At 43.1% G+C, this 15,828-nt stretch overlaps 1 protein-coding gene across 1 annotated transcript in view; it reads left to right on the forward strand.

Annotated features, from left to right (window-relative positions):
• The window catches only part of SH3GL1 (SH3 domain containing GRB2 like 1, endophilin A2), a 77,354-nt gene that overhangs the window by 25,935 nt on the left and 35,591 nt on the right, over nucleotides 1-15,828 (forward strand). The window contains exons 2-3 of the mRNA XM_073544550.1: nucleotides 1,530-1,598; nucleotides 14,316-14,388. Of these exons, the coding sequence (XP_073400651.1) occupies nucleotides 1,530-1,598; nucleotides 14,316-14,388 (142 nt within the window). The remainder of the gene's footprint in view (nucleotides 1-1,529; nucleotides 1,599-14,315; nucleotides 14,389-15,828) is intronic.

Consider the following 15,828-nt stretch of genomic DNA (forward strand, 5'->3'; position numbering starts at 1 on the left):
CCAGGACAGAGATTGGGGGGGCATGCATACCAGGACAGAGATGGGGGGGCGCATGCATACCAGGACAGAGATGGGGGGGGGGGGGCATGCATACCAGAACAGAGATGGGGGGGGGCATGCATACCAGAACAGAGATGGGGGGGGGGGCATGCATACCAGGACAGAGATGGGGGGGGCATGCATACCAGGACAGAGATGGGGGGGGCATGCATACCAGGACAGAGATGGGGGGGCATGCATACCAGGACAGAGATTGGGGGGGCATGCATACCAGGACAGAGATGGGGGGGGGGGGGGCATGCATGCCAGGATGGGGATGAGGGGGGCCATGCATACCACGGTAGGGTATGGGGATGCATACCAAAATGGGGATGAGGGGGCGATATATACCAGGGTATGGGGTTAAGTACAGAATTTACCACTTTTTGTCTAATTTCCCCCTCTAAAACCTGTGTGTCTTATGGTCTGGTGCGTCTTATAGTCCGAAAAATACGGTATTTCCTATACATGACTTTGCTGTATGAAGGCACCCCAATAGAGTCTGGGTCTATATTGTTCTTACTCTAGATTCACATGCCATGCTGTGTTATACAGATGTCTTTTAATGTACAGAAAAAAAAAAGATTTTCCTGACCTCCCATGACCAGATCTGAAAGCCATTCTGGGCACTAAATACATCTGCCCTAAATCATAACTAAGATTAAGTAATCAGTAAATTCTTCTATTTAACGGGATCCTGTCATCAGGATTTCATGGGACAAACTAATGACATGTGTATAAAAGTTATTTTAATGCTGATGAAATTCTTAACTTTATTGTAGAAATCCCTTTTGCCATTTTAGAGAAATCCAAAGTTGAAATCTTGTGCTAATGAGTCACAAGTGCACTGCACTTCCAGCTCTCCTGCCTTTCCCTCTATTTTCCACCCTCTTCCGGCCCCGTGCCTGTGATTGACGGGTCGCTCTTCTATCAGTGATCTGCTGTTATTGGCGAGATCTTTCTCCAGCGCTGTCAGTGGGGAGAGCGGCGTAGGTGTACATTTATAGTCCAGTTTTCAAAACGTCATCGAGACCTTACTACACCACCCCATGAAATGTCCTCACTTGCCCAAGATTTTGCTTGGAAAGCAGGGCATCAGAAGATGTTGGCCAAAGACAGGCAGGAAAAAAGCCTGTAATGGGGAGAGAGGGTTGGGGAGCTGTAAGTGCAGTGCCCACCCCACTGCACTTGTGACTCATTTTCATGACATTTTAACAATGGATTTCTCTGAAACAGCAAAGAGGATGTGTTCGGCACTATATGGCCTTTACAGATATGTTGTTAGTTTGGAGGTCTAAAATCCTAATGACAGGTTTTTTTAAATACTCTTGTCCATTATCATTTTTGTCTTAATTAACTGCCTAATTAGGTTCTATTTACACTGCCTTATTTCTAAACTTGCATGTATGGATATATAGACTTCCACTTAATAAGAAACTAATGCTTCTGATGAAGCTTCTAACTCATTATTTTTTATTTTTTTTCTTTAGCTTGTAAGTGAAAAAGTTGGAGGAGCAGAAGGGACTAAACTAGATGAAGACTTTAAGGAAATGGAAAAGGTAAGATATATACGGTTGTGTGTGTATATATATTCTAGTAAAATTGCAACATAATCTGATAAGAGCAGGGATTTAAGTTGAAAAAAAAAATAATCCTATGGAAGTGTAGTGTAAACAGGCATAAAGTCAATGTGTCCAGGACGTGTGGTGACCGTTTTCACACGTACCGGAGACACAGAAGAAATTCATGTGTCGTCAGTGTGACGTGCATCGGTGCCAGGGAAACATCTTTACAGTAAGCGCTGTTCCCTGGCGCCGGGTGCTGAACACTGCTCTCCTCGTTCTCCCCTGCTCTGCCGGTGATCTGTACAAGCAGGGGAGAATGAGTTATATTCAACTGATAACAGCGAGCGCAGGCGTCGACTGATGGGACTACTACTCCCATTAGCCTACCCCTGCTGCCGCTAATAACAGTGAGAGGAGGCAGCGGCTGATGGGAGTAGTCATAAATAAATTTAAAAAAAAAAAACTGTGTGAGTTCCCCTGTATTTTTGATAACCAGCCAGGCAAAACTGACAGCTGGTAGTAGTCCCATCAACTGCTGTCTGCTATTGCTGTTATAAGTTGAATATAACTCTCAACATTCTCCCCTGCTAGCACTGATCGCAGTGTGAGCAGGGGAGAATGATGAGAACTGTCTTCAGCACCTGACACTGGGGAACAGCTCCAACACCAACGCTGCCTCCCAGGCGCCTGTACATGTGCTACTGATGCGGCACACGTGTGCCGCAAGTATTACACACACGGACACTGATATCTCAGGTACTGTTTTATTTTGGTACCGAAAATATCAGGATATGTGAAACCAGTCTTAGATTGAGAGAAATGGGAGCTAAATGGAAAACAAGGAGGTGGGAAGGTGCACGTAAATGTTTGGCCACGCCGTGGTTCACCGAGCGCCTGTTTTTTGTTTGAACAGTCATTATGTGCTGACAGAGTCCCTTCAAATACTTTGTAAAAATCCCTGAGCTTATTTAACTTTGCAGCTCTTTACCGTTTAGTGCTGTGTTGCTCCATTGCAAGCAAATATTTTGTTACATGCAAAATCTCGGCTTGTGTGTAACAGGGCATGTGTTTTAATCCCTCGTTTCCAGACGCTGCCAATCACAGCTCGCCAGCTGATCAAGCGGTCTCTTACATGCTGACGAGTTGTGACTGGCAGCATCCGAGTAGGATAGGTTAAAACGCACAATCCCAGAGAAGACTGAAGAAACGCATGGTTGAACTACCAGTACAAACTTCACATACTGTGCTCAAGAAGAAACCAATGTAAATATCTCTGCAATGGAGTGACGCAGTGTAAAACAGAAAAGCAGCAGAATCGCGGGAGAGACTAGAAATTTTTTACAAGGTATTCTTTGATTCATCCCCACATTTACAGAAATAATTGCCAAGACTCAGTCAGGTGGGAATTGGACATTATTGTATCTGGTGATTTGGATGCACACAAGGTCTCAAGAGTGTCCCAGCATATAATGAGAGATATAAAACGTAAAAAATAATGGTCATAAGACAACACCTCTCATATAAAGGTAAAAGTAGATAGTGTGTAGCCAACCTCCTCAAGAATGGCCCTCTTTGGGTGGTTTCACATTAGCGGTTAAGGCCGTAGCGTCGGCCTGCGCACGGCCACTGCTAAGCCCCGCCCCCTGCCGCGCCTCTGCCGGTAGCTCCGCCTACGGGCGCATGACGCTGCCTGCGTCCCCTATCTTTAGCACTGGGGACGCAGGCCGTGCACAGGTATGCGTTTGGCGGCGCATGCGCCCTTTTGACGGGTGCGCCGACCAGCGCCAAACGCAACCTGTTGCAATTTGGTGCGCTCGGCACACCGTCAAAAGGACGCATGCGCCGCCAAACGCATACCTGCGCACAGCCTGCGTCCCCAGTGCTAAAGATGGGGGACGCAAGCAGTGTCATGTGCCCGTAGGCGGAGCTACCGGCGGAGGCGCGGCAGGGGGCAGGCCGACGCTGCGGCCTTAAACGCTAATGTGAAACCACCCTTACCTTTGTGTTTTGTGAAAAGACCACAACATCATATTCATGCAAAAAGTAAATCCAGCTGCTGCTGCCAGTCCATTCTAGGCAAATGGAGAGCCTATTGACCGGAAACTCTGCTGTCTTGGTACAAAGATCAGGCCTAACCCCCCTTCATCAGGATAACAACGTTCTACTGTCGTGCCATATACATTGATCTCTATATATAATAGGGCACCAAAAAAGTCATGATTTCATTGAGTGGCCGTGTGATATTATAGACATGTAGATATTTATTTTAGCATTTTAGGTGAGTAGGTCAGGATTAAGTACCAGCTCTGCAAAGCCTTAATTAGATGCACCCTGACTTACTTTAACTAAGAACCAGTGCCTGTGTTAACTAAGTGCGTTAGTCTGCTGAATGAAGCTACTGGTGAGTGACCAGTCAAAATGTGAGCTGTAGCTGAGCGAGACATGCTGGGGTGTCTCTCTGAATGAAGAATGCGCTAAGCAGTTTCCTTGTGAGAGCTGCAGAGTAATGAGTTAAAACTGCAGCCTATTCAGTGTGAACTTTTCCCGAAGTTGAACACTTGTGTTTGTCGCTGAAAGCTGCTGGAGCTTGTGCTGAAGGGGTTACCGAGACTGGTTGTATTGTGCCTCTCCTGTAATCTGTTAAGGTGAGCCCTCACTGACAGATGTGATCATGATTAAATGCATGGTCCTTGTTCAGAGAACTGCAAGCATCAGTGGTTGCTATGGACAATAGTGGTTTTGTATCACCGAACTGGAGTTAGCTCAGCCTTGTATGAGTAGTCAGGGTCTGGACAGTTTAGCCTGGAAAAGGCTAGGGTTTTATGTTTTGGTGCTGAGCAACCGGTGGAAAAGAATACAAACTACATGTGCGTGGAACAAAACCGCCTTGCCTGAGTGAACGCTAATGGCTACCTGAGAGAGTGAAACCCTTCAATTGGTGTTTTTGATGCGGGCATAGAATCCCAAGAAGCAAAGGTGATTGCTGGATAAAGACTGAATATCCTGGGCAAAGACGGCTACAACATTGCAAACATGGTTGGAAGCCTGGAGGAGCTATCCTGTCGGAAGGGGACATTGCTGCAGTGTCATGGCGTTGCTGTTGTGACTTGGGAGAGCTGGAAGCAGACTATTTTAAGTGGCATGTGCAGAGTAGAAACAAGGTTCACAATGCTGGGTGGGGAAAGTTCACATAGCACCTCAGTACAGAGCGATGGTGGAACTGACCAAGTCGCCGAACCAATGGACTGCAGCATTGGCCGGCGCAACTCCTACTTCACCTACACTGCCTGGAATGCTGGTCCTCATCCCTGTGTGTGACCTCAGGCTTGCCAGGTGACTGTGAACAATGTCCAAGTGACGGAAGTGAAACACCCAGTAGTCCGGTATGTTGTCAGGAGTCTGGTGTGGTGACAGGCTAATGTGATGTGTGGTGATGTACACCCGATGTGTGGTGACAAGGTCACATGGTGTGCAGGCGGCATAGTATGAGTGCGTGATGTAATCTTTGGGTGGCAGAACATTGAACATTGCATGTAATCTCTAAGTAGCAGAGTCCTGAAAGCTCTATGCGTTGGCAGAGGGGGGATAAGTAGCATAGCTGGGAAGGACGGGGTCAAATCTCAGTTTACGGCCATAGTGTTCACAAGGTCTGTCAGTCTGCTGAATGAAGCAAAGTTGAGTGTGCTACTGATGAGCGACTATCCAAAATGTGAGCTGTAGTTGAGAGAGAGAAGACATGCCAAGGACACACACACATACAACCTTCACAGTGGTGGAAAATTAAGTATTTGATACACTGGTGATTCTGCAAGTTTTCGCGACTACAAATAATGGAGAGGTCAGTAATTTTTTATTTTTATCGTATATGTACACTTCAACTGTGACAGACAGAATCTAAAAATTAAAAACAGAAAATTACATTTTATGGTTTTTAAATCATTACATTGCATTTCACTGCATGGAATAAGTATTTGATCACCTACCAACTCGCAAGAATTCTGGTTCTCACAGACCTGTTAGTTTTTCTTTAAGAAGCCCTCCTACTCTGCACTCCTTACCTGTATTAATTGCACCTGTTTGAACTTGTTACCTGTATTAAAGACAACTGTCCACATACTCAATCACACTCCAACCTCTCCACCATGGCCAAGACCAAAGAGTTGTTTTTAGGACACAAGGGTCATAACTGTAGATCTGAACAAGGTTGGGATGGTCTACAGGACAATAGGCAAGCAGCTTGATGAGAATGCACCAACTGTTGGAACAATTATTAGAAAATGGAACATTACAAAATGACTGCCAGTCTTTCTCGGTCTGGAGCTCCATGCAAGATCTCGCCTCGTGGGGTAAGGATGTTTCTCAAAAAGGTCAGGAATCAGCCCAGAACTACATGGGAGGACCTGGTCAGTGACCTGAACAGAGCTGGGCCCACAGTCTCAAACATTACCATTAGTAACACACTATGCCGTCATGGATTAAAATCCTGCAGGGCATGCAAGGTCCTCCTGCTCACGCCAGCACATGTTCAGGCCCATTTGAAAATCGCCAATGACCATCTGGATGATCCAGAGGAGGTTTGAGAGAAGGTCATGTGGTCAGATGAGACCAAAATAGAACTTTTTGATATCAACTCCACTTGCCATGTTTGTAGGAGGAGGAAGAATGACTAGAACCCCAAAAACACCATCCCAACCATGAAGCATAGTGGGGGAAACCTCATACTTTGGGGTGCTTTTCTGCAAAAAGAATGTATTTGTTAGAATAATGCATATTGATCTGTATGTATTGCAACAACTACTACTGTACTGTTTTATATATTGTGCATATTGTGAGATTGTTAACAAAGTTCAGTGACAAAAAAAAAAAACACAGGATGCCCCCTCCTTCTCTTCCCTTCTTGTTGTTGTAATGCTCCCATGCTGCAAGCCACAGCAGATACCAGACTGATCACATTTCATGCTGTAAGCTGTTCAACCTGGATATGAATAAATCTACATTCTGTGTTGCTGACTCTGGATGTTCCGCTGATTAATCCGCTGCTAACAGGTTATGGGCCCAGAGTCCTAGAGTCCCAGATCCCCAGAGCACAGAGAACAGAAAAGAAAGGAAGACAGCAAAGATGGCCACCAGCAGCAGCAACTCCATGGAGTTTACAGTACCAAGTCTCACTAACCAGAATTATCAATCCTGGAAATTCAAAGTGAAAATGCTGCTAATAAGAGAAGGTATGTGGAAATACACACAGGAGCCTAAACCTGACCCAGTATCACAGGAGTGGATAGAGATGGATCAGAAAGCACAAAGTACCATATCACTCAGTATAGATGATGATCAGATTGTGCATGTGTGTAAAAGTGAAACTGCAAGAGAAATGTGGGAGCAGCTGCAAAAGGTGCATGAGAGGATAAATTTAAGCAATAAACTTTATCTCATGAGAAAATTGTACCAGTCTAAACTACAGAACAGAATGGCCAGGATATGCAGGACTACATAACAAGCATTCTAGAGATTGTAGAACGCCTGAGTGGCATTGGGGAAGATTTGAAGGACTTTCATGTAGCCGCATTACTGCTTAGTGGTCTTCCAGAAAACTATGACACGCTTGTAACCGCACTAGATGTGCTCCCAGATGATGAGCTTACATTGGAGTATGTCAGAGGGAAGCTCATAGATGAATATAAGCGGAAAGCGGAAGGTGTAAACAGCAGGACATGCGATGCAGAATCTGCTTTACAGACACAAAATCTAAATGATAACAGAAAGGACCTAAAAGAAACACGTGAATGTTTTGTTTGCAAGAAATCAGGACATTTGAAAGCCGACTGCAGAGTCTGGAAAGCTAGAATGAATCAGCTGAAAAAGCAAAGCAGTCTTCAAAGGGTTACAAGTGCTGTCTGCAGAAAATGATTCTGTGAATACTGAAACTGCATTTACTGTCAGTGTAAATACATCAAAGCATGCATGGTGTATAGACTCTGGAGCAACTAGTCATATGACTAATAACAGGGACTTCTTTTCTAAGCTTAACCAAAGTAAGTCAGAGAAAGTGATTATGGCTAATGGTCAGTACATGACTTCACAAGGTATAGGAGATGGCAGGGTGGATAAAAATCAATGTTTTTTTTAAAAAAAAAATCGGATTTTTTTGATTTAAAAAGGATTTTTTTTCAATAAACTGCTTTTTGAGGAAAATATTTTACCATCCAAAGGTTCTTCCATCATGAGATAAAGCTGAGTTGTTTAACTCATTAGAATAAAGGCTGTATATGTGTAACATTCACAATGCCATGCTCTTCCAGAGGTTTCTGTAGGATTAGTGGGCAGTTTCTCTCCTATATTATCACAGACGCTCGCTTTACTTACGCAGTTCTCAAAACTGAATTTGACTCCGCAGAGGTCCCAGCCTCTTCTTCACGGCAAAAATGTTACAACATGAACAGAGTTGAGAAAAAGACCTTAATCCTATTGTTCTACAAACCTATGAATACAGAATCAACCCCTTCAGTGCCAAGTCCAAGAAGTTAGACAATATGTTTCTGATTGTTTGGAGTGGAATAGATCTGCACAACACAAGAAGAATGTGAATCTAAGTGTGAGGAGGAGGAAGGGCAAGCAGACAAGAAAATGAAAGTGAAACTTTGAGCACAATACTGCAGCATAGCCACAGACAGACAAGTCTGGATCTGTTTGTGTGTACCATCTGAGGTTTATTACATTCTTTCCTTATAATGGCAGCAGGCCGTAAAAGAGACCCAGTTTGGGAATATTTTAATGAAGCTCCTTCGCCTATCGGTAAGGCAGGCATGCGTGCAAAACGCAAACGATGCAACAAAGAGATGCAAGGCCTGGTGGCGCGAATGAGGCAACATCATGAGAAGTGCGGTGATGAAGATGACCAAAGAAACACTTCTGAACAGGCAGGATCTTCAGGTTGGTAAACATTTTTATTGAATCCTATTTCTAAAGACTGAACTGTCATGTATGAGAAAAATTATATTTCTTATTATTACTGCATGTTACTGTCATTTGGTACAGTTATGAAGAAAAACAAATATTCCTTTTGGGGCAGGGGCAGTGATGTGTTGTGTACAATAAGCAGAAATTGTATAAACAATAAAATAACAGCATTGACTTTTTTTGTTTGGGGGAATTCATGGATTCTGGAAACTATCCACCTCCAAGATCACCATCATCCTGTTCTACAGTTTCAGAGTTATCCATCCAGGATAGTGCTTCATTAGCAGCAGCAGCAGCAGCATCATCAGACACCCACAGCCACATATCACCATCACCCAAAAGGAAGAAAAAACCTTTACCTCCTGGAACCACCATAGATAGGTTTGTGATAAGAACTAGCTGATTAGAAAAAGAGTTGATTGATGAAAAAATTGCCCAGTTTATTTATGCAACGAACTCTTCTTTCCGTCTGACTGAGAACCCACATTTCATTAATATGGTTCAGTCACTGAGACCAGGATACAGTCCACCCAGCAGAGCTGATGTTGCAGGGAAACTGCTGGATCAAGTGTATGACAGAGAAATGGAGCAATGTGCAACAGCTCTGGAGGGTAAAATTGTTAACCTAAGTATTGATGGGTGGAGTAATGTCCACAATGATCCTATTGTATGTGCTTGTATAACAACAGAAGAAGGTAAAGTCTTCCTTGCACAAACAACTGATACGTCAGGAAATGCACACACAGCAGAATACTTATTACGGAAGTATTTAGCAATTTCAACAACATTAGCCTTTATTCCTGGAACACTTAAGTGTTCCAGAAATAAAGGCTAATGTTGAAATTGCTAAATACTTCCGTAGTAATCATTTTGCTGCAGCAGCTCTGAAAAGGATGGGTGGAACCAAGCTAACGCTCCCACAAGATGTTAGATGGAACTCTGTGGTGGACTGTTTTGAGCAGTATATCAAAAACTGGCCTATTCTGATGACACTTTGTGAAGAAAATCGAGATAAAATAGATGGCACTGTCACGGCCAAAATCCTCAACATTGGGCTTAAGAGAAATGTTGAACATATGCTGAGCTTCCTGAAACCCATCTCTCAAGCTTTAAACAAAATACAGAAAAATAGCTGTTTTATTGCGGATGCTGTTGAAATTTGGAAGGAACTGAGTGAACACTTAAAAACAGAACTACACATGGACAGAATTAAATTACAAGCAGTAAACAAACGAATGGGACAAGCACTGACTCCAGCTCGTTTTTTGGCATATATTGTCAATATCCAATATCAGGGTCAAAACCTAAGTGCTGAGGAAGAGGAGTTAGCTATGACATGGGTATCCAGCAATCATCCATCTTTAATGCCAACTATAATAAACTTCAGAGCTAAGGGGGAACCATTCAAGAAATATATGTTTGCTGAAGATATTTTAAGGAAGGTCACACCAGTAAACTGGTGGAAGTCACTTAAGCGCTTGGATTTAGAGACTGTTCAAGTAATGATTTCACTTTTAACAGCAGTAGCTTCTTCTGCAGGCGTTGAAAGAATATTCTCTTCCTTTGGACTCATTCATTCTAAATTGAGAAATCGGTTGGGACCCAATAAAGCAGGAAAGCTTGTTTTTCTTTTCCAGATTATGAATAGGAACAAAGAAGAAGATGATGATTGAAGATGACGACAAGTGAGCTACAGAGGACAGCAGGGACAGTAGTATTTCAGTTTTTCATGTGTCGGCTGGGCTGACAGTCTAAGTTTCTTAAAATATATATATATTTTGTTTAGCCAAATTAGTTAAACATGGATGTTTGTTTAAGCAAATAACTTATGCTGTAATGTTGTTATTGTTTCAGTTGAATAAATCTATTTAAATTGTTAAGGTCAGGATTATTTTTCTCCTTCCTAAGTACAACAGAACAGTGGTGTCCAAATATGAATGATTAACCCATTAAACTGGGGAGAAAAAAGTAATATAAAAAGTGATTCTAAAAATCTTCATCTACTTGCTTGTTAAAGTAGCAAGAACTAGTTTAGGTAGAAACTTTGATTTAAATCACTGATTTAAATCAAGCCTTACTGACTAGTGATTTAAATCGTGATTTAAATCAGTTAGATTTAAATCAAATCCACCGTGGGAGATGGTTATATTGATTGTCAAATCTCACCAACACAAAGCAAGAAGATCCCAGTAAAAGATGTGCTCTATGTGCCTAGTCTTGAGAGTAATTTACGATCTGTGAAGAAACTCACAAAACAAGGAAATGAAGTTACATTTAAGCATGATAGCTGCATCATCTCAAGAGGGCCACACTAGCAGAAGGAAAAATCACAAATGAACTTTACCAACTTAAATGCAAAGAGTGTGTGTATACTGCTCAGGAAGAAAGGCACAATAACTGCATTCATGTATGGCATAGGCGTCTAGCAAACAGAGACCCAGAAGCAATAAGGAAGTTGGTTCAAAAGCAACTAGCTGAGGACATTACAATTGATCTATGTAACCAGACAATGAAATGTACTAGCTGCATCAAAGGGAAAATGTCTAGAAAAGCTTTTCCTAAGAGAAGTACTACAAGAACAGAACAGACACTAGATTTAATACATACAGATGTCTGTGGTCCAATGAGCACTCAGACTCCTGGGAAGAAGAGATATTTTCTCACATTTATTGATGATCATTCAAGATATACAGTTGTCCATCTGCTTCACAGCAAGAAAGAAGTTCCAGAGAAACTTGAAGTATATCTAGCTGAGGTATATAATAAATTTGGGAGAATGCCAAAGATTCTACGTGCAGATAATGGGACTGAATACACAAGTAATGAGACACAGAGCATTTTAAAGAAAAATGGAATCCTATTTCAGACCACTGTGCCGTACAATCCTGAGCAAAATGGTGTCGCGGAAAGAAGGAACCGAACACTCTGTGAAAGTGGAAGAAGTATGTTGTTTGATGCAAATCTGCCCACAGCATATTGGGGTGAAGCAGTCATGACAGCTTGCTATCTTCAGAACAGACTACCAGGTAAAGCTACAGAGAAAACTCTGTTTGAGCAATGGAACAGCAGAAAGCCAAGACTACATCATATAAGAATATTCGGAAGTAAAGCGCTTGTACATGTTCCCAAAGAAAGGCGAACTAAGTGGGAATCTCACGCTAAGGAAGGGATCCCGGTAGGATACAGTGAAACCCAGAAAGGTTATAGGATTCTACACCCAGAAACAAACAAGGTCACAATAAGTAGAGATGTAGTGATTGATGAGAACTTTGTGTCCCCCAAGTTTTGTGACATCACGCCAGTAGTCCAGCTGAAGTCACAATTACAAGACAATAACAAGGAGGATGTAGAGGTCTGGCTGGATTCTTCAACCACTGAAGGAACAACAGAAAAATCAGGTGAATCTGAAATCAGATCTTCAAGATCAAACAGAGGCGTACCAGCTAAACGTCTATCCTACATAGTCAAGACACTACCTGAATCAGAGCCGCAGTCATGGGATGAAATGCAAGAACTACCTGTCCATGAAAGAACAAAGTGGATCAATGCAGCTGAGGAGGACAACCAAGGATGCATAAGGCCTCTTTCACACATCCGGTTTTTGTAATCCGGCACGATGCGGTGAAATTTTTAATAACCGGATCCGGTTTTGTCCCATAAGCTTTCATGGTCGCCGCATCGTGCCGGATGGTTATGCGTCGTGTCCGGTTGTTGCCGGACACGGCATAAATTAGCCGTCCGGCATCTGCAAAAAACGTTCCCTGCAACGTTTTTTGTCAGCGCCGGACCGGCTTTTTCCACAGCGCATGCCCGGACTCTGTGAATGTTAACCCCACAAGTGCCCGGCGAGAGAGAGAGAGATCTGTCACCCGGACACTTGTGAGAGATCTCTCTCGCCGGGCACTTGTGGGGTTAACACTCAGTGTCTGGGTGAGAGAGAGAGATCTCTCTGTGTGGTTAACCCCACAAGTGCCCAGCAAGAGAGAGAGATTCTCTCGCCTGGACACTAAGTGTTAACCCCCCATGTCTCTCTCTCTCTCCACTCCCCTCCCCTCTCCTCCCCTCCCCTCACCTCCCTTTCAGCAGCTGTCTCTCATCGGCTGCCTCTGCCCACCTCATCCTGCGGCTCCTTTAAATAGTGTCCGAGCCGTATCTCTTGCCGCACACATCCGGTGTCACGGCTGCAGGCCGGATCCGGCGGCCTGGCTTTTTGCCGCACGCCGCCGGACCCCACACACTGGATGTGTGAAAGTAGCCTTAAACTTGCATGCAGTGAAAAGATCAGTGCTAGAACCAAGCACAATGACGTCAGACATCATTTACGTGATTTGATAGATCGTGGCATAATTCAGTTCGTCTATTGTGAAACTGATAAGATGGCAGCTGACATTATGACAAAGCCATTGCCACGAGCCAGGTTCCAAGAATTGAGGACCACACTGGGACTAAGAGGATAAGTAGTTGTTGAGTGGGGGTGTTGGAATAATGCATATTGATCTGTATGTATTGCAACAACTACTACTGTACTGTTTTATATATTGTGCATATTGTGAGATTAACGAAGTTCAGTGACAACAAAAAAAAAAAAAGGATGCCCCCTCCTTCTCTTCCCTTCTTGTTATTGTAATGCTCCCATGCTGCAAGCCACAGCAGATACCAGACTGATCACATTTCATGCTGTAAGCTGTTCAACCTGGACATGAATAAATCTACATTCTGTGTTGCTGACTCTGGATGTTACGCTGATTAATCCGCTGCTAACAGTATTCTATTCATGTATTCTAATGATTATCATGATGCATATTGGGGGCACTTATTGCTGATGGGTGCCTTAATGAAGGTTTATATCCACACAAAATAGAAAAAAATGATTTGTGGGTATGATCCAAGCAGAGTCTTAGATGTGCGACACTTAACTAAATATAAAGCCTCAATATGTGCAGAATGCATATGTACCACCATGTTTCCAAATCTGCACCCTAGGGTGGCTGAAGGCTTTACCCACCCCTACACTTACAAATTCATTTTTTTAGCCTGATCCTCAAGTTCTAATGAGCTTCGCACCTCAAATATTGGATGTGATGGTTCAACCCTTCCACTGTTAAGTTGTCATAACTTAAAGGAGTTTTCTGGGCAAATGATATTTATGGGGGTCTGAAACTTGACACCACCACCACCGATCATCTATTGGCTCCTGTGGTGGCGAGATGTATACATTTAATAGAACTGCGCAGCCTGGAATCATTCATTGTTTGGCGCCACGGCTGAGAACTGCACCTCAGCGGCTGCCGGCCACTAGAGGGCTCCTTTCTGTCTAACTCGCTATCACGCTGTCGTTTCTCAAGTGAAATTCGTCTTTACCAGCAAAGGCGCCTAGATGGATTGTGTGGGATTGGGTGACATGCAGGACAGCAGGAGCAGACACAGTCGCCATACTGGCATAACAGTTGTGGGCTTTCAGGTCAGGACTCACAATCCATTGGACAAAGGCAGGCACAATGCATGCCAAGAAGTGGGGGGAAAAGGAATTTCCGGCACCTATGGTATTGGCTAATGCTGATGGCTGGGAACTTCCTGCTTAGAGTGAATGGTAAGTTAAAGAATAAGTATATGAATAGTTCCACTAAACTGGTATTTATTTGCCCTAGAGGTACTCGTGGGGGATAAGGGCAGCAAGACAATGTCGTTACCTTTTGGGTGAAAGTGCACTTTATATTGTTTGTTCTCTATTTGTATTCTGTTGTGTTCTTGCAGAAGGTGGATGTTACCAGTAAAGCAGTGTCTGAAGTGCTGGCCAAGACCACTGAATATCTTCAACCAAACCCAGGTACAATGTGGGATGTTTTCATCTTCTTTTTTTTTTTTTTTTTTTTTTTTTAGCTTTATTACATGTTTGTTGTGTTTGCAGAGAACCTGATGTCACAATTGACGTCTGCTTTAGTAGATTTTTGCATACCCCTTACATAAAATACATTGTATCTTTGACCTCTGTGCTGCAGAGTTACTGGTATTCCTATATGAATGACTACTAAGGGTTACATGGAGCATTTTTAGGAGTAACAGAGTGCAGCGATCAGATGTACGCATAGATGCTCCAGAATGACTGGTAATACAGCTATTTACTGAAGCAATGGTGCTCAGAGAGTGAATGGCTCCTCTATCAGCGTATACAGTGCATTGCGAAAGTATTTTGCTCCCTGGAAATTTTCAACCTTTTCCCACATATCATGCTTCAAACATAAAGATACCAAATGTAAATTTTTGGTGAAGAATCAACAAGTGGGACACAATTGTGAAGTTGAACGAAATGTATTGGTTATTTTTAATTTTTGTGGAAATTCAAAAGCTGAAAAGTGGGGCGTGCAATATTATTCGGCCACTTTTACTTTCAGTGCAGCACTCACACTCCAGAAGTTCATTGTGGATCTCTGAATGATCCAATGTTGTCCTAAATGACTAATGATGATAAATATAATCCACGTGTGTAATCAAGTCTCCATATAAATGCACCTGCTCTGTGATAGTCTCAGGGTTCTGTTTGAAGCACAGAGAGCATCATGAAGACCAAGGAACACAACGGGCAGGTCCATGATACTGTTGTGGAGAAGTTTAAAGCCGGATTTGGATTCAAAATGATTTCCAAAACTTTAAACATCCCAAAGAGCATTGTGCAAGTGATCATAATGAAATGGAAGGATTATCATACCACTGCAAATCTACCAAGATCCGACCGTCTCTCTAAACTTTCATCTTAAACAAGGAGAAGACTGATCAGAGATGCAGCCAAGAGGCCCATGATCACTCTGGAGGAACTGCAGAGATCTACAGCTGAGGTGGGACATTCTGTCCATAAGACAACAATCAGTCGTACACTGCACAAATCTGGCCTTCATGGAAGAGTGGCAAGAAGAAAGCCATTTCTCAAAGATATCCATAAAAAGTGTTGTTTAAAGTTTGCAACAAGCCATTTGGGAGACACACCAAACGTGGAAGAAAGTGCTCTGGTCAGATGAAACCAAAATGGAACTTTTTGGCAACAATGCCAAACGATATGTTTGGCGTAATAGCAACACAGCTCATCACCCTGAACACACCAATCCCACTGTCAAACATGGTGGTGACAGCATCATGGTTTGGGCCTGCTTTTCTTCAGCAGGGACAGGGAAGATGGTTAAAATCGATGGGAAGATGGATGGAGCCAAATACAGGACCATTCTTGAAGAAAACCGGTTGGAGTCTGCAAAAGACCTGAGACTGGGACGAAGAT

The sequence above is a fragment of the Dendrobates tinctorius genome, unplaced genomic scaffold, assembly GCF_039654945.1.
Source record: "Dendrobates tinctorius isolate UK_male_01 unplaced genomic scaffold, ASM3965494v1 ptg000011l, whole genome shotgun sequence".
Lineage (NCBI taxonomy): Eukaryota > Metazoa > Chordata > Amphibia > Anura > Dendrobatidae > Dendrobates > Dendrobates tinctorius.